Source organism: Penicillium daleae (assembly GCF_028827525.1).
Source record: "Penicillium daleae strain IBT 16125 chromosome Unknown utg000001l_segment0_segment0, whole genome shotgun sequence".
Classification (NCBI taxonomy): Eukaryota; Fungi; Ascomycota; class Eurotiomycetes; order Eurotiales; family Aspergillaceae; genus Penicillium; species Penicillium daleae.
In genome coordinates, this window is record NW_026623149.1 from 2,604,518 (window position 1) to 2,626,389 (window position 21,872).

Consider the following 21,872-nt stretch of genomic DNA (forward strand, 5'->3'; position numbering starts at 1 on the left):
TTTCAGTGGAAAGGCCTCATCCTCTAGAGGCCGTAAAGTGAAGACATTGTTCCGTGGACAATAAGCAGTAGATTGATCTAGTTTTACTATATTCCAAAATATAGCAAAGAATTCATCTTTTTCTCGAGGTCAACGCGAGGCCAAATAATTAGACCAAAGTCGTACCTGACTAATATTGAGCCCTGAACGTCTTCCGATGAAAGACATGAGCATGGAAGACCGTGAAAAAGACAATTGTTGTCCATCACAGGCCCAACAAAAACTGAAAGCGCTTGTGTGAGCGATTCTCGTTTTTGGATAATGGAAACGGTGGTAGGGCAGGACGGGAATGTTTGGTTCAAGGGATGTCGTGTGCTCCCTTGCTGGAACTAGAAATGATCTGATTCACATTCCAAAGCCCCAGAACCGTCATCTTGGAGAATTTTGCAACAAAAACATGCTTAGGGTAAAAAGTTGACATGGTCTGGGTCGTCAAATAGCGATGTTCAGAAATCACAGGCCTTATGTTGATCAAAAGACAGTTGCGGGAGAAGGTTCCAATTATTGATTAATATGCAGCTGGTAGATGATTGTACAATGGATATTCACATAAGACCACCCAATCCTAATTAACCAAATGTCTCTCCACCATTCTTCAAATACTCAATCTCTTCCGCGGTCGGCACTCTACCCAGTGCTTGATTCCGGTGAGGATACCGCCCAAACTGCTCAATAATCACCTTATGCCTCTTCTCAAAATCAAGTAAGTTGGTCAACAATGCACCAAGGGCATCCTGTTTGTTCGACAGAATCCTATAGCATTTCTTCTCATCTTCACTCAGAGTCGAGACGTCCTTGAGGAGGAACCGGCCCATATCCTTCGCCGTCTCCTCGTGCTGCTTGAGGGCTTGCTCGTGTACGGCAAGGTTTTCACTGTGCATCAATGGCAAGTGGAACCAGAATCGATAGGCTAGACGGTATCGCACTTCGGAGGATTTGGTCGTGATGCCAGCGTCAATTGCACGGAGAGCAACTTCTTCAGCGAGTGGGTCGAAGCGCCCAAATACAAGCTTTGACTCGTCTCCTCGATGGCAGTTTCGAGGTACTTGGTCCAAGAGGAGGATGATACTCAGCCAGTTTAGAGGCGATGATGTATCGATTGAATCCAGGATATCCGTCGCAGATGCGCCAGACTCAATGATAGTGTCCAAGGCCGGCTGAAATTGCGCACTGATCGAAAGGATGACTATCAATCGCGAATTCAATAAACTAGCAGATGAAGAAGTGATGCACTCACATGCAGATCTTGTCAAACGTTTCATCTCGGGTGAACCAGCGCTGCATGTCACTCTGGCCAGGAAGGATCAGTGCATCGTCGGCTTCCATATGCTCGAACCAAAACTCGCGAAGTTCCTCAAGGAGATCAGGAGTCAAGGTCTCCTTCAACTCGGAAATGTCGCTCATCCTGGCTGGCCCTCTCGAATGGAAGCCACGAATAGATAATCGAGGTGTACGGTAAGCTTGCGCCTTGAATCGGTACGTAAGAGGCGCGGCGCGGTTCGCGGCCAGGGATGAGAGCTGTGGCTGCGCGCTAAGCCTCGCAGTTGCGAAATAACGCGAGCTGAGTCTCGTTGTCCGAAGCTACTGGGGATATTAATATTTGGAGATGGAAGTCAGTCTTTGTAAGTGCTTACCGTGTTCCCGCGCACCAGGTGAGCCATTGTTTTTCTGTGAATCAGCTTTCCCCAGATTCGTCACTGGCCTGGGTCATCACCAGGGCTCCAGGGCTGAGTCAGCATCGGCATTTCGGTCTCAAGGAGGATGTGCCGATACCGACGTGATAGTCTGGATGAGCGTCAATTTTTATATGCAGTCCTTTTCATGACTGAAATCTATCGAAACTTATTGAAGCTAGCTATCAGAGTTTTTGAAGTTTTTGGTTGTCATGCTCATCAATTGTCTCGTAGGCCTCAAGATGCGTGTCTCCTAGAGACTATATTTCCATTCGAACAGCCAAGGATTGACTTGGTTTCTGCATCTATCTAACTGACTGAGTTGAGTTTTACAAAGGATTAAAGACTAGAAGTTATCGGTTCTTTATGGAGTAGATCTATTTCTGTGCCCAATTTTATCCTAGAGTCATACAAATCATCTTGGAAACCTTGCTGGACTATCTATCGGGTTCCAAGAAATACTATGAACAAGTCATCGACCAGATACAAGTGCCTCTTTGTGTATAACTATAACCAATCATGGCTTTTGTACGGAGTAGTTGTTAACTCAGTCAAGCCACAGCTTGGCCCAAAAGGGTAAAGCAATCCGGCCAACTCCCAAGGTTCCCTATCAACTCGAGATAAGCGCTCAGAGCCACCCAGTTGGTCTCCCCGCACTCGACCCCAACTCTTCCTCCCCTCAACTTTGTGTGCCATCCACACCATGTCGGATCCTGTTCTTCACAATCCCCCAGCCATCCGCGATGCGAAGAGTCAAAAAGTCCCGCAACGGCTGCGCCAGATGCAAAAGTAAACGGGTCAGTGCTTGTGCCCCGGATCTGTCCGACTCCGCTTCGCTTCCCCGATCTGTATCTAACTGCCGGGGCAATATAGGTCAAGTGCGGAGAGGAGAAGCCTGATTGTAACCGGTGTACCCGTCTAGGTGTTCGCTGTCCTGGGTATGTCCAGTCCTTACGCTGGGTGACCAAACATGAACAACCCAGTCCGGGCGCATTATCAGATGGCAGAGTCGAGAGTCCAGAGGCGTCGGTAAAACCGCCTAGACCATCACCGCAGCAGACAGATAATGCGTTGCCATTAGATGACAATAATGCCGGGGCATCACAGGGCCTGGATCCATCAAGTTTTGGTCTTGATGCACCAAATGGACTTTGCGATCATCTCTGGGATCTTCCTGGTAGTGGGTCACTGCCTGAATTGACGGATCTATGCCCGCCTTCACCGATGACGGCGTCGGTGTCGGCCTTTTCGCAGCATCGCGACTCGGTATATGACTTTGGATCATCGGGGGATACTGCAGCTGATATATCCCGTTTTCTGTCCTTGATTGGACCACCACAGGCCGAAGAGAACGGCGGCAGTGGTGGTAACAACTGCAGCGTATATCGAGACTTTTCGCCTTCTACTATCGTCCGCAGCTACCCACCGTCATCGCAGGCACAACGATCCTCTTCGCGTGACTTTGCAACTATATCTCGATCATTGAACAACCCCTCATGGACACTCATTGAGTACTACTTCAAAGAGGTCGCCGCCCTATTTTCCAGTTATGACAGCCAGATGAATCCGTTCCGCACGACCGTGTCCCGCCTCTGGGGATCATCACTAGCCATGTGCCGTACAATGCAAAGCATGGCCGCAGCAACGCTGGTTAATGACTTCCCACAGTTCGGCCCGATGGGTCGGAAAATGCGTGACGAAGCTGTTGAAATTATCACTCGCGAGGCAGTCATGGATGACAAGGCTCTGTTAGCATTACTCATGCTGGGCCAGACAGCTAGCTGGCATGACCCCAAGGATCTGGGAATATCATTCTTCAATCTGCTCCGCAAGCAGGTCAACTCTCTCGCCTCATCGTCGAATGCTCCAAACTTTGGCTTCGCCAAGAGCGTCAGCAACAACTACCGCTTTTTCGAAGAGGCTCTTATATACTGGGAGATGCTACTCTCGTTCGTCACGGACAATGACTCAATGGTATTTTCGGATGACTCGCGCGCCTCGTCCATGGGCGAAGCACTCGTCCTCCAGCGAATCCCACATCCATGGACCGGTATCGCGCGAGACACGCAATTCACTGTCCACGAAGTGGGCCGATTAGTCCGCCGCGAGCGCAAACGCATTCGCGCGCGACAATTCACCTCACAGGAAGAAATCGCCCGCGCCCGGATGGCCATTAAAAAGGCGCAAGAACTGGAAGAAAGACTCCTAGGCCTGGCGCATCCCTCCGAAGCCGAGATCGTCAGTCCCGGCGATGAAGAAACCCCCGTTTGGCATCTTCTCACTATGGCCGAGGTATACCGCTGCACGGGACTGATGCAGCTATACCGCGTCTTCCCAGATCTCCTACGTAACCGTCTCCCACATCCAGAGACAAGGGAGTACCCCGGATCGACATCTTCAACCGCTCGAGACCCATTCTTCCCCATCGACCTCGACAGCATGAACATGTTCCCCGGATTGGCCGAAACCAGTTCCAATCCTGGATCAAGCAATACCACCAATCAACCAAACACTCAATACACCCCGTCCTCCCCTCCACAAAATACCTACCCATCCTCTCATTCCCAGTCCAATCCCACATCCACAGAAGACTTCAACCCAGATCTACACGATAAATGGCTCACCGAATTCGCCGTAACAACCCTCTCCCGCCTAAAAACCATCCCCATCGAATCCCGCACCCGCTGCCTCCAACCATTCCTCCTCGTCGCCTCCTGCAGCGAACTCCGTCTTCCAAAATCAACATCAGAGCCCCTACCCGCCGGCGACGCTGACGGACCGGGCTCCGAAACACCGAGTATCTCGATGGAAGCGATTGAAGTCTCGCGCACGCGGCGCTTCATCCTGGGCCGTTTAACGTCTTTCTTGCACGTGTTGCCGCCGAAGCCGATTAATGTTTGTGTGAGGCTTGTCAAGGAGGTGTGGAGGCGGATGGATGCGGGGCAGGCGGATACGTATTGGATTGATGTTATGATTGAGAAGGGGTGGGAGACGACGATGGGGTAGGATTTTGTATAGGTAATGGTATAGGGTGTTTAGGCTAGCGGCTGGGCAGTGTCTGCTCAACACGGCTTTGGGATGTGATACGGACATCCCATTTGGCAAGATGGGGAAGGGTAATTCGGCTGTTCGGGTCATGTCTTGGCCGTTGTAAATATGGTGTTGATATTGATAGGGTGTATACGATTTACGAACATGCATTACGCTGTACCAGCTCATATCAAGGATGATTCTGATTCATACCAACAAAGAATCATATTATTTATTGTATGGGATGTCAAGCACCCCCTACCTATCCGTCGGACACACCTGCGCCAGACATGCTCATGCCAAAGAGAACCCGAGACGGAAATGCGAAACATGGAATCAAAAGAAGTAGAAAGTAGAAGTAGAAGTGCAAAAAGCAGACTGCCAGAGACGGCGATAGAGACATTATCACTCACGCGTACGTAGACGGAGCGTTGTCCAACAACGCTCGACTCTCGAACAGGGCTCAATGTAAAGGGGGTGTATAATGCATAGGGTTGATAATGTGTACAGAGAATGAAACATGAATGGTAGAAGAAGCGGGGAAGGACTCATTAAGTTTCCAATCCTCCATAATAGTCCTAGAGGAATTGGGTGTGGTACTAAAACCGAGGCACTTGAATGCAAAGGCCAATGACGGGCATAAGAGAATGTAAGTAGAGGAAGGGCGTAGCCACGCACGATCGTAACCACATCATTGCGTAGCCCGCTTCCAGAACTTCCACCCCTCGTGCTTCTCATGGTATCCAACACCCACGAGCTGCTCAATGCCCTCAGTTCCCTCGGCATTCTCGAATTTCTGCTGATCAATCTCCACGCCACCCTCCTCATCGGAGCCATTGCGCAGCACAGCAGGCCAAAGCACACCAACACCATCACCGCCAAGGGTAGTCTCATACTTGTTAAAGCCCTCGGTGTGAAGCTTCTGCTCCAGATCGCGAACAACCTCAGGCTTGGCATCCGGTCGGAGGAGAGTAATTGCACAGCCACCACCACCGGCACCAGTCAACTTGGTCCAGCCGATATTGGCATAGTCGACGAGTTCACGGATACGTTCCAGGCGCGGGTGCGACACGCCTAGGGAGACGAGGAAACCATGGTTGATGCGGATCAATGTGCCAAAGTGCTCGAGGGTCTCCTCCGAGTCGCCCACAAAATCGGGAGACTGAAGAAGACGCTGTGCAGAGCCGGTTACTTGGTCGATGGCCTCGAGAATGGACTCAGTCACCACGGGATGAGCCTTCTTCAGCTCGCCCACCTTGGCGACCTCGGTCAGGGTAGAGCGCGATTGGCGCGTGTCGACCAGAAGAAGGGGCAATTCCGGGAAACGAGGGAGTGAGATCACTGTCGGCGGCTTGGTGTAGTCTTCGCGCTTGAAGATCAAGGCCTTACCGCCCGCGGACACGGTGTTGTCCACTCCACTGGGGTTTCCATGAATGCACAGCTCGCCGACAAAAGCCCAGCGATTGATGCGCTCAATCTGAGTCTCGGCCTCCTCGTTCGGCTGGTCCGGGTGCGGGCCTGAGAGAGTGCGAATCTGAAGGAGGAGCGCGGCGCTCACACAGACGCAGACACTGGCGCTGCTGCCCAGACCGGCCCCCGTTGGGATAGTGGAGCGGAGGGTGTAGATGGCGCCTGGGCTTTGCGGGGAGCCCAGGGAGAGGAAGAGGTAGAGGAAGGACGAGGCGGAGCGGATATGGATTTTGCGCTGGTCTTCAGGGAGGTGCTTGGAGACGACACCCACGTGGGGTTGGATTGCCTCGACCAGCTCGGGGTCGAGTTCGGTGACGAGGTCGTAGTAGAACTTCTTCTTGGACGGCTGCTGGAACACGTCCCAGGGCAGAGAGTCAATGTTCCAGGTATGACTGAGTCCTAGGTCGCGGAAATTCAAGGTGACAGTGCGCTGGGATTTGGAGAGGGTCGTGACGAGGAGGTAGGAGCGGAGGGAGATGGCAGCGGCCAAGGCAGCCTTGCCGTGCACGACGGCATGTTCTCCAAACACAATGACCTTGCCCGGCGCAGACACCATAAAGGCGGGTGCCATTGGCGAGGAAGCCTTGCGAGACATGTTGGGTGGTCGTGAGTTCGTGCCGTTTTGAGTGTGGGAGGAGGAGGAGATGCTGCTGTCGGAGGAATGGTCAAGAGAGTCTGGGTCAATGCCGTTGCTAGTACCATTCACCCGGGAGCGGTCTGGCAGCCCGTTTTGTATATCGAAATGGGCGACTGGGCGCCGTTGATTCTGATTGTGACTGTTTGAACCTCTCACACTGCCATTCAGTCGACGCGCGCCGGTGCTGGCTGACATGGCCGAATTGAAGATTCAGGGGTGGGGAGGTGGAGGTGGAGGAAATATTAAGAGGGGGAGAGAGTGGGAATGGAACGTAAGCGGGGGGTTGGAGGTCAATAACAAAGTCGCTATATGGACATGGACATGGACATGGTTTGGGCTAGAACAAGAGGACTGGGCCATGGATCTCAGTGGAGGAGAAGGAAGTGCTACGATTTACAGAGTAGCGTCGAGCACACGCTCAGCCACACTCGACTGGGCTGCAGCTTCACGACCAGCCTGGACGCTAATTAATTATGTACGGGACCACTCCAATCGACCCAATCACAGTCTCCAGAATGCCAATTGGTCATCAGCCCCGTCTTTCTTTCACGATTCTCGAATTTCCAAGCGGCTTTGGTCGCCAGATGTTTTGGGTTCTGCCTGTCGTCTAGTGTGACATGTTCGCTTAACACCGGAATTTAGCGGGCTATGAACCACAAATGGCTATTCGATAGCTAGTTGGTGCTATACGCATGCACTTTTTTACAAAAAGTAAATACATACCCATATATCTACCTGGTACGATACTATACGGTAAAATGTATACATACTCGGCAGTTAAGTTCGTGTTGACTTTCGGCGCTCAGACTCTTCGGCTAACTGTAAGAGGGACCTGCACCCTCCTCCAGGACTAGTACAACTCCAGTAAGTCCTCCATAGTTCATCGCCCCCGCTCCGCCGATCTTCGCGTGGCGGCGCTGACTTGCAGAAGCAGTGCATTAGTAGAAGACTTGAAGATTATGAAACGTCACCAGTGACGTTAGATGTAGACCTAGTAGGCGGGGCGCCAAGTTCTAATGCCGTGGATGAAATTACCTAGTATAACAGATACGGTCAGGTACATAGGTAGCGATGAATATATGTAGATGCAAGCTCGATGAAGATATATTTCTTCTGCTGCATAGGTGCCCATCCACGTCCATCAAATACCTACTCAAGTAAGTTCGAGAGTTTGTGTAACCACACCTAGGCAGGTACATCTCATCGAGAAATACAGAATTGAAAAAATGCATCTAAAAATCATATACGCTCTAACGAAATCAGCGCTATGAAACAACTATGCACAATCATCATCTCATCCCTTTCACAGGTTCATCGTTACGGTCATACTATTGCTGTGCACCAACAGACAAGGCGGCAACCCCTGCCACAACACCTCCAAATCACTCAAATACGACCCACAATCCTGCTCACTCTGCGAAGTCCCATGAACCGGAGAAGGCAAGGTAGTAAAAACCACCGCCGTCTCGCTGCTATGCTGTACCATCAACTCATTCAATATCAAATGCTGTGCCCGACTAGGCAGATCATTGAACGACAGCGGGACTGACGCAGACCCCGGATACCCCGAGGCGGGTTGGTTCGTTTGGGCGCTGGGAGATGTTGTCGACACTGCAGACTGGCGCCGGGCGTAGATGGATTCGAGCTTTTGAGAGAATCGGGGTGGGGAGGCGTTGGCTGCGAACATGATTGATGGGCCTGCTCCTTCGTCGGTGTTGACTTTTGCTTCGGGGATGGGGGAGGAGCTGAAGCGGTTGCTTGAGGCGGAGCGGCTCAAGGGTGGGCGGGCGGCGGGGGATTTGCTCTTTGGAGAAGGATCGTCGCAAGTGGTGATGATGGAAGGGATGGGCTGGTGGATTGTTGGTGTCGGGCCGGCTGAGGCGCTCGATCGTGCTGGTGGGCGGGTAGACGGGCTTGTTCCAGAGCCAGTCGAGCTACGGTCGTCGCTCTTACTCCAACCAGGTAGACCAAGCCGTGATGGGCCGGGAGTGGCCTCATTCTCTTTTGGACTGCTGGCCGTGTCCTCCTCGTCCTCATGCTCTTCACGTTCGTCGTCAGCTTCGTCGACCTCGGAATCGCTAATATATGGATCCAGGTCGCTGTCGTCGCTGCTTTCACTAGACAGATTGTTCCCGTCGTAGTCAACGAAGGCATCTAGCAATCGATGGGTCTGCATGCCCAGGTTCACATTCCCCAGCGTCCTGAAGCTGGATACCGATCCTCGGCGTCGCTGGATCAGTTTTCTTAGGCCCGTCACTCGCTGGTTCAAATGCCTGTTGCCACTCTCTTGACCGGCAGGGCCTTGCCAGGTCGCGATTCGATCAAACCGAGGGATCTCGTCGCCCCCTGGCCTTGCTCGGACGAATTTTGTGGATTGTTGCGAGCTCGAAGGAGTCCTTGCCACCAATCCTCATCTTTTAATACAGAATGGACGGTGTCTTGGGCAACAGCCATCTCAGGTGAAGTATCGCCATTGACAATAATTCGATAAGCCTTGACATCACCACATGCAAGCCAAAAGACAAGGACTTCAGCTTGGATGCGAAGCTTCTCGAGAAGCGCTTCCACTCGTCCTCTCTCGTCGTCAACGTCACTTTCATACTCGACAAACACAGCAACGCGCAGTTTATAGGTCTTCTTCCACGAGGGAACGGTGTTCAAAATGCAACCCAGTTGCAAAATCAAGGTGTACGTATCGAAATTGGTTGTCAGCACATTTTGCTTGCTCTCAGTGTCCGCGCCAATTTCCGCGGACATCTGAATTGGCCACAGGTCAATATATTTCTTCGTATGACGCCCGAGAGGATCGGGTAGCTCGAGATCTTCAAAGCCTTTGGCGACGGCGACGTTGATACGAAGGTTGAACAAGAGGTCCTCAAGAATGGTCAGGTAGCTTTGACAAGTCATTCCCTTACGTGGCGCATCCTCGGCTCCGTCTTCGTATTGAGAGCCAAAAAGGGATGAACGACGTCTCGACTTTGAGGATTCCCTGCGATTACCGCCAACGGAGACAGTCTCAACCAGCGATTGATTCTCACGGTATTGATCAATGACGACGATGTTCGGTCGCATGCCTCCCAATCCGGAATTGAGAACAATATTCCGCACACCCCATTCTGCGGCCGGAGAAACGGCAACATTGACAAAGGCTTTAATCTTGGAGTATTCGACCAATTTTGTCCAGACGGTCTGCTGTCGACGGGCTTCTGGAACTGCCGTTGAAAAGTCATCCGTTACGAGAACATGACCCAACACGAACAAGGCTCCTTTCTTGAGCGAGTTGCAAAACGAAACCATCTTGTACTGGCGGTCAAGGTCACTGACAAAGAGCAAGATCTGTGGTCGCCAGAACTTGACGTGCTCTTGCTTGAGACGGAGCAGGTACTTGCGAACTTGGTGGTAGATAAGGCTTTGACTGACGTCGCCCCATGCTTTGGGAGGAGACGAGTAGTGGATCAACAGGAAGAGCATAACGAGAATGCAAACGCATCCCGTTGCATACAACCCGTCAACAAAGAACATGCTAATACCGCTGACTAGAGTGCCTGCAGCTGCAGTTTGCCAATTGAAGTAGTGGAAAGAGGGTCGGAAATTAGGAGCCGATCCAATCTTCAGCAGGAAGCAGGCCAAGTTGGTGACCAAGAATGTCATCAAGTAGGTCATGGTCACAAAAGAGGCAATCTGATTGATGTCGAACAGCATTGTGAGCTGTGCAAAGATATAGGTGACGATAATAGCGTAAATAGGCTCGTCATTTTTCTTCGTGCCTTGACCGAAGAAGTTGACTCCTGGAAGCAGGCTATCGCGGGCGATGGCCTGAAGGAGCTTGGCAGAGCCAATCACTCCCATCAGTGCGGAGAAGAAACAGGTCGCAAATTCTCCAACAAGGATGATAGTATCAGAGTAGTTGACCTATGGACACATTAGGAATTTCTTCTCTGAGTCTGTTTAGCAGGGGCCTCTTACGATCTGAATAACATTGACGTTGTTATAGAATGACTGTCGAGTAATAGAGGCCGCCATGGCCAAGATGACCAGCAAGTAAGATATAAAGGTCAGGACAAGACCGGCGAGAGTCCCCTTGGGGATGGATTTGCTAGGATTCTTCAAATCACCAGACATGCTCGCGCCTCTGAGTACGAGTTAGTGGCTATTTAGTAATCCCCTTTGGAAATTTGAACGATAGTGCCCACTTACGCAAAGATACCACCCGTGGCGGGAAACAAAATACCAAAAAGATCTTGGAAATTCTCTCGGCCTTTCAATTGGCTTCCAGCAGCCCCTTTCGTCAAGTGAGGTGCGAGATTCTCCTTGAAAGTCTGCCAACTAAGGCCAGTAAACTGGACTTGGTCCACGGGAGAACTAAACGGCTTCATGAAGATGGCAGATAATGGAATGCTGAAGGTCGCAATAAGAAGTAGAACCAAAAGGCCGTTGCTCGCTCTAGCAAAAATCGAGCTTCCTGCCAAGCAAATGGCCGTACAGAGAACGAGAATCACAGTTCCCCAGAGATACTGCCACCAAAAGCCCTCTAGGAGAAAATGACCTAGTGTGCCAGACAAAGTACCAAAATTCTGAGTGAAACAGTCTACCAAACCGACTGCGTTCATGCCGGTGTTGAAGACGAGTCCTAAGTAGAAAACCACTCCGATCGAGCCACCAAACTCTGGCCCTAGGGAACGAGAGATCAGGTAGTACGCACCACCGCCTCGAACGGTACCGTTTGTTGCAATCGCCGAGAGAGACATCGTGGTTACCAGATTAATCAGGTATGAAAACGCAAGCAGCCCTATCGTCAATTGGTTAGCCATGCCTAGCGTCTGATCATTTTCCGCATCGAAGAATCACCTAATATGCCCACCAATCCAGCCTGGCCAAGAATGAACCCAAAACGAAGGAACATCAGAATACTCAGCACATTCAAGCTCGTCGGCACGAACACGCCCGAGAAGGTGCCGAGCTTCTTCGGCTCCTCAAACGAACGAGACCAATGTCCGAGTCTGTCCTTCCTATCTGCACCGTTGTCTCGGAGAGGTCCAGCAGATATGGGCAGTCCTGCCGCTCCACTATCCTCCTGTCCTTCTCCATCTCCCGCCTTCTTGTTCCACCATTCAGATATCCCGTGGAACGGGTTCGTTGGTACCAAGTGGCGGTGGTGTTCTGACGGCTCTGTTGGGGTCATCCCCTGGTGACGGGACCAAAGGGTTGGCGGCCAGTGTAACAGTCCAGCCCGTTCTGCAGGGGCAACATCTTCGGACTCGTTCGGGTCAAGGCGTGCGACATCTTCTTGAGCGGTGCGAGTCGAGAAATTCGGGCGTCGGCGAGACATCGCGGGATCTCCGTTGACCGCTACCACCAAGAGCGCATGAGGGCGGCAACCACACCGACTCTTGATAAGAATATCACAGTGCTATATCGTAGTAGTATTTCACAAGGCAGGACTGCAGGGGAAGAGGAAGAGCTTAGTGCGAATAGAAACGAAGAAAAAAGCAATTGCCAGTCTATCGACACGCTCGAAGCAAGTGCACCACCTGCGTCACCTCGCGTCTCCAATAGAATTGATCGAAACCAGCGAGAAGCGGAGATGACGTGGGAAAATACAAACAGTGCAAAACACTGCAAAAGCAGGGCCAAGCGGCCACGCACTGGCGCCGCCCGCCGCGACGCACTTGGCGCACTTGGCGCTTTTGACGACGATCAGGCGGCCTCCTCACGTCTCTTTCGTCCGTTTCAGCCACAACCTGCCCACCCCCAGTCAAAGTTGCGTGGAGCTGCAACACTGGCTATATACCCCGAAGACAATCGTGACGGATCTCCTATCCCATGCTCTTGGTCCTGACACCTCCCTAAACGCAGAATACCCCGAATTCGGGACCACGCCTACGATGGCAGATAACGGTGAGGGCTCGTCACTGATCCCGCCCCGGTCAGTGCCAATTTCAACCTCATCGATTCGATCCTCGTCTCCTGCCCCGGACGGTAGACAGGCCTCGATAGCTCGTCTGGCCTCGCCAGTGCCTTCTGCATCCTTGGGGACTTCGCTATCGTCGCGACAAGGTATCCCTACTGGCCGACCCATCAGTACCGCCGCCTCCAATGCCGAACAGAACTTCCGGGCTGTCGACAACATGGCCTCCCTGCCAGGGCCGGGCCAGTCCATAATCGCTTCTCAATTGCAAGAAAGCCTCGGTCGCTCGCCCCCGAGATTCGGTACTCCTTCGCGAATTGCGGGGTCCCCTTCGATACCCCCCACACTCGACAGTCGACCCGTGGTCTCTCAATACGGCTCCTTCGACACCAACAACAACTACGGTCCGGACTCAAACGGAGTGGGTGCATATGAGGACCCGGAAGTAGTAAGGAGACATTTGGTACTCCCACAAAACGTCTCAGAAAGTCGAGACACCGGCTCGGAGCTTGGAACAAGCCATGGCGATGATGAATTCTCCAGTCTGCAGCTGCAGGGTGGTGATATCACTCGTCAGGTCTACCGATGGGCAGAGGATGCGGATTCCGCGCGATTTGCCCGTAGCAAGAGTTTCAGTATCAGCCGACCCGCCCCTGAGGCCGAGACTGAAGATATCCACACAATTCAAGTGCCAGGTGGGTTCCGGAGAGACTTTCTGCGGAGAACTGCGGGGAGCCCGCACCGAGGAAGTGTGCGTGGGTCGAACACTGGCGCTGCATCCGTACAACCTCAGCTTCCAACCTCGAGTTTCTTGGAATTCCTGACACTTTATGGTCACTTTGCTGGAGAGGAATTGGAGGAGGATGATGAGGTTTTGGGACCTGATGAGTACTTTTCATCTGACACCTGGGATGAGCGCGATGAAGGCAGAGAGTCTGGCGAGGATGCAGCGCTGCTTCGAGGAGATGGTGCTGGTCGCAAGAAGCGGAAGCACAAGCAGCGTGCGCCTCCAGGAAATACGACCACCACTGGTGCTGTCATGCTCCTGCTCAAGTCTTTTGTGGGAACGGGAATTCTGTTCCTACCCCGCGCTTTCTTGAACGGTGGAATGCTGTTCAGCAGCATGGTGCTTCTGGGAGTTTCGATTTTGAGTTATTACGCCTTCATTCTGCTGGTCAACACTCGCATGAGAATCGAGGGCTCTTTTGGTGATATTGGTGGGATCTTGTTTGGAAAGCACATGAGACGCATTATCCTTGGCTCTATTGTGCTGAGTCAATTGGGTTTCGTGTCGGCCTACATTGTCTTTGTGTCACAGAACCTCCAAGCATTTGTACTCGCTGTGAGCAAGTGCCAGAGCTTCATTGACATTAAGTACCTGGTGCTTCTGCAGTTGGTCTTCTTCCTCCCCCTCTCTCTGATTCGTGATATTGGCAAGCTTGGCTTCACTGCACTCATTGCCGACGCCTTCATCCTTCTGGGGTTGCTGTACATCTACTATTACGATGCTCGTACCTTGATTGGCAATGGTGGCGTCTCCGATATCAAGGCTTTCAACCCGTCGACTTGGTCGATGTTTATCGGCACGGCCATCTTCACCTACGAGGGTGTTGGTCTGATCATCCCTATCCAGGAGTCGATGATGCAGCCGCGACGCTTCCCTGGTGTTCTGGCCGGTGTCATGGTCATTATCACTTTGATCTTCCTGTCTGCAGGTGCTCTGAGTTATGCAGCCTATGGATCTTCTACCAAGACTGTCATTCTCCTCAACTTGCCCCAGGATGACAAGTTTGTCAACGTGGTTCAGCTCCTTTACTCGCTCGCCATCCTGCTTAGCACACCTCTCCAGCTCTTCCCCGCCATCCGTATCTTGGAGAACGAGTTATTCACTCGTAGTGGCAAGTACAATCCCTACATCAAGTGGAAGAAGAACTCCTTCCGGTTCTTCCTAGTGGTTGTCTGCGCCTTTGTCGCCTGGGGCGGTGCCGCTGATCTGGACAAATTTGTGGCGCTGGTCGGCAGCTTCGCTTGTGTTCCGCTGATTTACGTATACCCTGTAAGTTGTGGATTCTAGGATCCTCCTCATTCCAATGCTAATCAATGTTCTTCTACAGCCCCTCCTGCATCTCCGGGCATGCGCCCAATCCAGACGCCAGGCTATTGCCGATATTACTCTCGCGACTCTCGGAGTAATCTGTTGCATTTACACTACTGCACTGACTCTCCAAAATTGGGTTGGACCCAGTGTCCCCGAAAGCCCTGGATACTGCGATCCGCAATAAGTAGCCTTCCTTGCGGCAGACTCCAGATGACATGACCGTTAATCATTTTCCTTTCTTGTCTGGGCTGTTCCAGTCCTAGATTGTGGCATAGCATTGTGTTTTGGCCTGTCATTTTCTTCTTGTTTTTTCTTGTACGCATGGTTAGTTCGAGAAGTTCGATCTCGATGTTTATGCGTCTTTTGATAAATTGCCTGAATTTGGCGGGATTCCTTCCTTTTCTCTTTCTTTCGTTTCTGTCTTCGGGTCCGGCGTTGACCCGTGTTGTATACATAGCTTTGAAGATTCCTTCGTGAACTCTCGCTGGGTTGTAATTGAACATTTCTGGGATTTTTTTTAGAGTCATTTCAGACCAAAATGAAATTTACTAAGTTCGTTGCCCGATTCTACTCGAAGTACAAGCAGTTCGATTTGATGTAGAGTCTATGTACAGTGACTGGAATGAGCTCGCCAGGAATTTATAGCCTTGAAGGACTCACTCCCTCCAACAACATCTCCGTCTTCCCCTCGCGCCATCATCTCCCCATTTCCTGCAGGTTTCGCTTACATACCATTACCCTCTATATCTTTTGCCTCTTTCCAGATAGATCATCCAGACCAATCCCCGGACCCAAACAGTATTGAAGATGATAGGGATATAGAGATGCAACGTTGTGAAACGAAGTACAAAAGAGACGAGTTTAAATGTTCAACAACAGCCTCCAGGGAGAGCTTTTCATGCCTGTGCGGCGGCAGCGCCCTGCTTAGCCTTCTCAGCCAGCTGAGCTTCCCGGCCACCCCAGCTATAAAGCGGAACAAGAAATGGTTAGCGCTGAGTCACGGGTGGAAAGCAGAGAGGGTTGATCAAGTCGAGGCATTCACGGGGTGATGGGGGCTAACGTACTTCCAGTATGACAGGTAGCGGTAAGCCTGAGTCGACTGGGCACCGAAGTTGGTCAAATGGCAGGCGAAGAGGAGGTAGTTCTTGGGGGTGACGGCGAGGGAGTAGCGCATGAAGGTGACAGCGTAGATGACCAGGGCACCGGTCATGGGGCCGGAGATACTGTATAGCAGATGAAGTCAGCGTACGGATTAACGAGCGGGTCGACTATGTGGAATATCCATGGTATGAAGACACAATTGGGCCATGATAGACGTACATTTCAGGGTCCTTCTGGGTGTCCATCACGGCAGCAATGGGGATACCGAAGTTGGAGACGGGGCCCCAGAAGTCTGCAAAGAAGCATTGTCAGCGAATTCAGTCATCGGGTATATCTCAGCCTCAATTCCACGATATATTCCTCCACCCTAATTCATTGTGGCTTCCTCCCAACATTCCTCTTTCTTCGTTGCTTATAAGCAAGTCATTGCCGCAGGCCGATCTCGGTCCGGGAAGCGCGGCGGGAAAGTTGCTGACGGGTTGGGTATGAACGTACGGGTTGAGCAGACATAGTCCAGCACCTTGTTGGAGCGGATCTTCGCATTGATAGCCTTGATAGCAGCAGCCATGACGACGTTGCTGGAGAGAGAAACACGGGGGGGGAATTGAGGACTCGGAGATGTTGAGGTTGGGGTCTGCGGCTTGCGGAATTACCGCCTCGATTCAACCGGCGTTGACCGCAGGTCACGTGATCTGACAAAGGTATGAAAAAGGTCTTATCTCCGTTGGGTAGATAGGGAATTGCAGAGATCCATTTAAGTTTAGATGAGCTTCTTGAAGATTAATACTCGTAGGGTTGGTTCTGCTATCTATCCTGGCTTTGAGCTGAGTGTGGTTGTTTTGCGCACTGTTGCCGACTCCCGATGGCGGAAGTGGCCGTTGATGTGCCATTCCAATCTCCGTAGATCCCAGACCTTCTATCTTTCATGTTTACTCTCGATATATATGCCAGGAAGCAGACAATCTTAAGATTATGGAGGATCTCACCAATAGAAGCAAAAATCCTGCGAGCAAGCCCCGAACTGAAATTGAATATGTATTGCATGTTGCGACAAGGGGGTCGTAGGAGTGAGCTAGCATTATTTTGGGTACTAAATGCAAATCTGAAAGTGGATTTTCGGCTTTTGTTTTCCTATCCTCGGAAACGACCTTCATCCGCATGCGCCGCAACGCCTTGCCCAGTGAGCGGGCTATCTAGCCTGTTCGCGAAATGGCCCCTCGCGTTGGAAGTGAAGACCGTATCTCGCCTGTTCTCGCACGGTTCATCTCGCTTTCGCCTTCTCCCAGGAAACCAGATCACCAAAGTTATGAAGCATCAAAAGTCCTTCTCAAAATAATCTTATCCATTTATCGGCCTCCAAAGCCGGGAGGAGGGTAGCCACGTCCTTGGCCTGGGGGCTGGAAGCCAGGAGGAGGTTGGAAAGAGCCAGCTGGGGGAGAGAAATATTAGCTTTTGGAAGAGAATAATCTCAAATGACAAGGAGTACTTACGAGGACCACCTTGAGGAGCGAAACCAGGGGGGAGGAGCGAAGCCAGCTAAAGGAAGAGTTAGTATATATCCAGACATTTTGGAATGCCAATTGTTAAACTTACGAGGTCCACCAGGGGGTCCTCCACGTCCAGCGAAACCAGGAGGCGGCGCACCAGGGAAACCACCCGGAGGGAAGCCTCCAAAGGCACCGGGAGGAGGCGGGCCACCAACGCCGGCAGCAGGGCCACCGAGTCCGACGGGCAGGCCACGACCAGCGGGCTTGCTGATACCAGGACCGGCAGCAAGGGTGGCAGCAGCACCAGCAGCGCCAGGGCCAGCAGTACCGAGACGCGCAGAGGGATCGGCAGGAGGGGGACCATCGACGGAGCAAGAGACGACCTGGGTACCGCGAACGATGGTGAGACCAAGAGTACGCTTCTCCTCCGCTTCAACCAGTGGGGCGTTTGAAGGGCCGGCGGCGGGCTTTGACTTTCGCTTGGTGCGACGGAACTCTTCTGTGTCGGCGAGAACGAGGTTCATGTGCTATGGAAGGTTAAAAGTCAGTTAATGAACTCGAATGCTTGCGGTGTGCGACATACCTTATCAAAGGCCAGCATCTGGCCGGTCATCTGTCGACCATCGTTCAGGGTAACTCTCATCCGGTAGTTGATCTAGAAGACGTGTTAGACAGGTTAATAGGGAGATTTGTATCTTCCCGCTGGGACTCACGAGGTTTTGCTAGAGAACAGACGTTAGCGACAGCCATTGACCACCCAGAGTCGGGGAATTGCACAGAGGCACGAGGAGAGACTTACCATCTTGCCCTGCTTGTTGGCGGCCATGGTGGGCAAGAAGGGAGCGCGCACGAATGCGACTTGAAAGATCCAAAAAAAGGTTGAAAGACAGCAAGGATGCTCTCTTCACGGTGTAGGGATCTAGCAAGACGCGGGATCCTTGAGGTCCAGCTTAGCTCTTCGATGCCAGGCTCAATTCTGGATATAAGATGACTCAGCACACAAAACACGTGATTAGATCATGTCTGGTGGAGAAAATACACTTTCTTATATAAGCGCCAAGCCCCATCGAGCCCTCTCGCTTCCCAATTCCCGTGACTCGGCTCCCGTGACCGCCGCCCACACAAACCGCTTTTGTGCTTTTCGAAGATTCTCTCCATCTCGTCGCCAACCCATATATCCACGCCACACCAGTCGCCATGGTATGTTAGCACCACAACCACAACACTTCCTTCTATCTCATCGCACAAACGCCAATTCTAACGAAATATGCAGTCGGACGCCAAGGACAAGACCGCCAACCCCATGCGCGAGCTGCGCATCCAGAAGCTCGTGCTCAACATCTCCGTTGGCGAGTCTGGTGATAGACTTACCCGTGCCGCCAAGGTGCTCGAGCAGCTCTCCGGTCAGACTCCCGTCTACTCCAAGGCCCGTTACACCGTCCGTACCTTCGGTATCCGCCGTAACGAGAAGATCGCCGTCCACGTCACCGTCCGTGGCCCCAAGGCCGAGGAGATTCTCGAGCGTGGCCTCAAGGTCAAGGAGTACGAGCTCCGCAAGCGCAACTTCTCTGAGACCGGTAACTTCGGTTTCGGTATCTCCGAGCACATCGATCTGGGTATCAAGTACGACCCCGGCATTGGTATCTACGGCATGGACTTCTTCTGCTGCATGTGAGTGCTCAACAATGGGGCGAAAATTCGTGTCCCTCTTTCTTTCCTACGGGTAAACCCTCGAAGGAAGAACAACCATTAACAAAATCCCTCTCAATTAGGACCCGCCCCGGTGAGCGTGTTGCCAAGCGCCGCCGCGCGAAGGCCTCCATCGGCTCCAGCCACAAGATCCACCAGACCGAGACCATGAAGTGGTTCAAGAACCGCTTCGACGGTATCATCCGGTAAATGTCGCAAATGACATGTTGAGGAAGCGGGGAAGGCCGGCCGGGGAAACTTGTGATTTACGATTGCATCGAAGGGAGCCAAAAATTTTTCTCCGTCCGGAAACCAAAAGAAACAAAAGTCGGCCCAATGACAGACCCCCCGTCGAAGACAACCGGCCGGGCTCCTGATCTTTTGCGTCGGATATGGTGTTCTGAAACTCTTTTTTTATTCTCTCACGGCAACCCAGGATTAGGCGTGTTAGAGACATGAATTCACTACCAACTTGCAAAACTTTTTGCGTTTTCCCCCCACTTTTCACAATGAAGGCTGCACGAAAGGTGTTGTTCTCCGCATAACCATTGCTGAAAATGAAATGGCTGGCTCTGGACTTTGCTGTCTTTGATGCCGTGCCATGACTCGCTTGACTTGGTCCAAGGATCTCGTCAAAGAGTCGGTCTCTTTTGTCTCTTGAGGATGACCTGCCAGGTTATTCTGAAGAGTACATAAAAGTACCTCTATCTGGCCTATCTTTGTCTGTTCCTGTCTACACCTGGTGCCGCTTTCTTCCACGTAGTCGTAGACCTCGTAACCGTCGTACGTTTCGTAGATTGTCGTTGCCATTGCCATCACTCATGGCTCTCGTCGGGCCCACTGTTTAGTGGATTCCTTGACATGTCCTAGCAGTCAGAAACAACATCTGGGCTACTGCAGTGACATGCGTTGTCACAACGGATGATTGACACCAATTGTCTCTCAACCTGACCCAGGTTACGGTGTCGTCCTTCCCAGAACCTGCTTGAATCTACGCCTACCCAGCTTCCTAGCTGAATGGCAATCAGCACGTTGAAGTTATCTTCATCTAGGATAATGCAGCCACATCTCACACCCATTCTCCCTTTACTCAATCAATGGGAATAGGTGACACACATCCCAAGCCAACTTTAAGAGAGATACAGATCAATGATTCTTAAGTCTCTGCCTAGGTCTCACATCATCTTGATATGGATACCGTGTTTTAGCACGCAATATGTCTCTTCTGTTACGTCAATCGGTCAATCCTGACCTATTTCTTCGTAAACACTCTCAATCCGTTGATCGAATTAAACTCCGCATGTCATGTATAGATTCACAGAAACTATCGACCGTGAAGCTCGCCAGTTCCTACCGCCTTCATAGTAGCCACGATAGCCAAGAGTGGTGTTGTATGCTTGAAAAAGTGAGATAGAGTGCGGACTACTTCTACATAACTCCACCACAACCGTCTTGGAGCAGACCAAGTCAACAACCATATTCATCATATTTTCTCAAGAAACAATCAAACAAGTATTCCTAAACACCATATACAAGGAAACTTAACGCAAACCACAAACACAAAACAAAATACACACAAGTTCATGATAAACCCCCAATTACAATCTGGTCCTTACCACATAGTACCTCCATCTCCATCCCCATAACCACACATGACTTGCCCCCATCATACTTTGTACAGTCCAGTCCTGTACTCGCCCTACTTCCCTCCGCGGGTATACCCCTCCCACAACTTTGAAAAGAACCCGCCCTGCTCACGCTGCTCATTCCAACTCGCCCGCCGCGCCGCCATATTAGTATCCGCAGACTCGCGCTTCTGCGAGCTCAGCGAGGAGAACAGGCCCGGGGGCGAACCCGAACTAGTACTCGAGCGGCGGCGTTCATTGAGAGAGGGGGTGGTAGGGGAGTCGGAGCTGGTGTTGGCGCTGGTAGCTGAGCCGGCGGAGCCGGCGGAGTTCTGGGTGGGTTGTTAGATGGAAGAAAGGAGGGGAGGTATAGGATTATAGACGCTTGAAAGGGCTTTAAGGGGGTTCTGTGGTGCACGTACTCGGCGGCTGGCCTCTGCGGCCATCATTTCGGGTGTTAGGGCCCAGGCTGCTCTGCTGGCAGGGGCCCTGGAGCCGCCGTGTGTCCAGACGTTGAGGTGTTCGTGGCGATCGCCGGCTGTGCCGTGCCAGTGGCGCTTGACGTTGTCTGGGGTGTTGTCGGACATGATGGGTGAACCTTTTGAGTGGGAGGGTTTGAGGTGGTGAATTTGGTGGAAGATGGTATAGTCTTGATATTGATTGATTAGTGGATGCGTTTGAGGATGATTGATTGAATTTAATGTGTGTGATTAGAATGACGATGGAGAGGGGGTGATTCATGCTTGGCAGATGGTTTAAATAAACTCTTCTATAAAGAGAAGAGGTTGAATCGAGATGGGTTGAGTCTAAGACGTCATTGAAGGAAGAGCGGAATGCGGCTGTGGGATCCGTGGATGGGGAGGGATCGTGTATCAAGACGAAGCAGTGGAGATGTGGAAGGTGACGGGATTAGTCTGAGGATAGCAGATACGTACCTTACGCCCTAGTTATTGTCTGGAATGGTCTCAGATTCCAGAGTATATGGTAATATCTGACGGAGGGGAAGGGAGGATGAGAAAAGAGGGGAAAGCGCTATACTTAAGAGGAACCAGGGATGTGAGCTATGTCGCGTGTGAATGGTGCTTAGTTAACGAGTCCACCCCTGAAGCTTTGTT

At 51.7% G+C, this 21,872-nt stretch overlaps 9 protein-coding genes across 9 annotated transcripts; 3 read left to right on the forward strand and 6 right to left on the reverse strand.

The window, feature by feature from the left end:
- Nucleotides 1-608: 608 nt before the first annotated feature.
- N7458_000835 (DUF924 family protein) lies at nucleotides 609-1,443 on the reverse strand (the record flags this gene model as incomplete). Its single annotated transcript, XM_056904229.1, has 2 exons — nucleotides 609-1,209; nucleotides 1,277-1,443. The coding sequence occupies 2 exons, from the start codon at nucleotides 1,441-1,443 to the stop codon at nucleotides 609-611; spliced, it is 768 nt and encodes a 255-aa protein (XP_056771996.1).
- Nucleotides 1,444-2,415: 972 nt separating this feature from the next.
- On the forward strand, nucleotides 2,416-4,718 carry N7458_000836 (Zn(II)2Cys6 transcription factor; the record flags this gene model as incomplete). The annotated part of the gene is made up of 2 exons (XM_056904230.1): nucleotides 2,416-2,472; nucleotides 2,586-4,718. The coding sequence occupies 2 exons, from the start codon at nucleotides 2,416-2,418 to the stop codon at nucleotides 4,716-4,718; spliced, it is 2,190 nt and encodes a 729-aa protein (XP_056771997.1).
- Nucleotides 4,719-5,433: 715 nt separating this feature from the next.
- erg12 (mevalonate kinase) lies at nucleotides 5,434-7,044 on the reverse strand (the record flags this gene model as incomplete). The annotated part of the gene is made up of 1 exon (XM_056904231.1): nucleotides 5,434-7,044. The coding sequence occupies one exon, from the start codon at nucleotides 7,042-7,044 to the stop codon at nucleotides 5,434-5,436; it is 1,611 nt and encodes a 536-aa protein (XP_056771998.1).
- A 1,108-nt stretch (nucleotides 7,045-8,152) lies between these two features.
- N7458_000838 (putative cation chloride cotransporter) lies at nucleotides 8,153-12,178 on the reverse strand (the record flags this gene model as incomplete). Its single annotated transcript, XM_056904232.1, is given in 5 exon segments — nucleotides 8,153-9,200; nucleotides 9,212-10,761; nucleotides 10,816-10,981; nucleotides 11,047-11,638; nucleotides 11,698-12,178. The coding sequence occupies 5 exon segments, from the start codon at nucleotides 12,176-12,178 to the stop codon at nucleotides 8,153-8,155; spliced, it is 3,837 nt and encodes a 1,278-aa protein (XP_056771999.1).
- A 556-nt stretch (nucleotides 12,179-12,734) lies between these two features.
- Nucleotides 12,735-15,039, forward strand: N7458_000839 (putative amino acid transporter; the record flags this gene model as incomplete). The annotated part of the gene is made up of 2 exons (XM_056904233.1): nucleotides 12,735-14,813; nucleotides 14,872-15,039. 2 exons carry the CDS (start codon nucleotides 12,735-12,737, stop codon nucleotides 15,037-15,039), a joined length of 2,247 nt encoding a protein of 748 aa, XP_056772000.1.
- A 712-nt stretch (nucleotides 15,040-15,751) lies between these two features.
- On the reverse strand, nucleotides 15,752-16,524 carry N7458_000840 (pyruvate transporter MPC1; the record flags this gene model as incomplete). Its single annotated transcript, XM_056904234.1, has 4 exons — nucleotides 15,752-15,818; nucleotides 15,920-16,078; nucleotides 16,176-16,248; nucleotides 16,452-16,524. 4 exons carry the CDS (start codon nucleotides 16,522-16,524, stop codon nucleotides 15,752-15,754), a joined length of 372 nt encoding a protein of 123 aa, XP_056772001.1.
- A 918-nt stretch (nucleotides 16,525-17,442) lies between these two features.
- N7458_000841 (small nuclear ribonucleoprotein-associated protein) lies at nucleotides 17,443-18,269 on the reverse strand (the record flags this gene model as incomplete). Its single annotated transcript, XM_056904235.1, has 5 exons — nucleotides 17,443-17,492; nucleotides 17,550-17,970; nucleotides 18,027-18,098; nucleotides 18,157-18,165; nucleotides 18,243-18,269. The coding sequence occupies 5 exons, from the start codon at nucleotides 18,267-18,269 to the stop codon at nucleotides 17,443-17,445; spliced, it is 579 nt and encodes a 192-aa protein (XP_056772002.1).
- Nucleotides 18,270-18,560: 291 nt separating this feature from the next.
- On the forward strand, nucleotides 18,561-19,365 carry N7458_000842 (60S ribosomal protein uL5). The gene is made up of 3 exons (XM_056904236.1): nucleotides 18,561-18,643; nucleotides 18,717-19,114; nucleotides 19,216-19,365. The coding sequence occupies exons 1-3, from the start codon at nucleotides 18,641-18,643 to the stop codon at nucleotides 19,340-19,342; spliced, it is 528 nt and encodes a 175-aa protein (XP_056772003.1). The 5' UTR covers nucleotides 18,561-18,640; the 3' UTR covers nucleotides 19,343-19,365.
- A 1,466-nt stretch (nucleotides 19,366-20,831) lies between these two features.
- On the reverse strand, nucleotides 20,832-21,344 carry N7458_000843 (uncharacterized protein; the record flags this gene model as incomplete). Its single annotated transcript, XM_056904237.1, has 2 exons — nucleotides 20,832-21,089; nucleotides 21,180-21,344. The coding sequence occupies 2 exons, from the start codon at nucleotides 21,342-21,344 to the stop codon at nucleotides 20,832-20,834; spliced, it is 423 nt and encodes a 140-aa protein (XP_056772004.1).
- Between the last annotated feature and the right edge of the window lie 528 nt (nucleotides 21,345-21,872).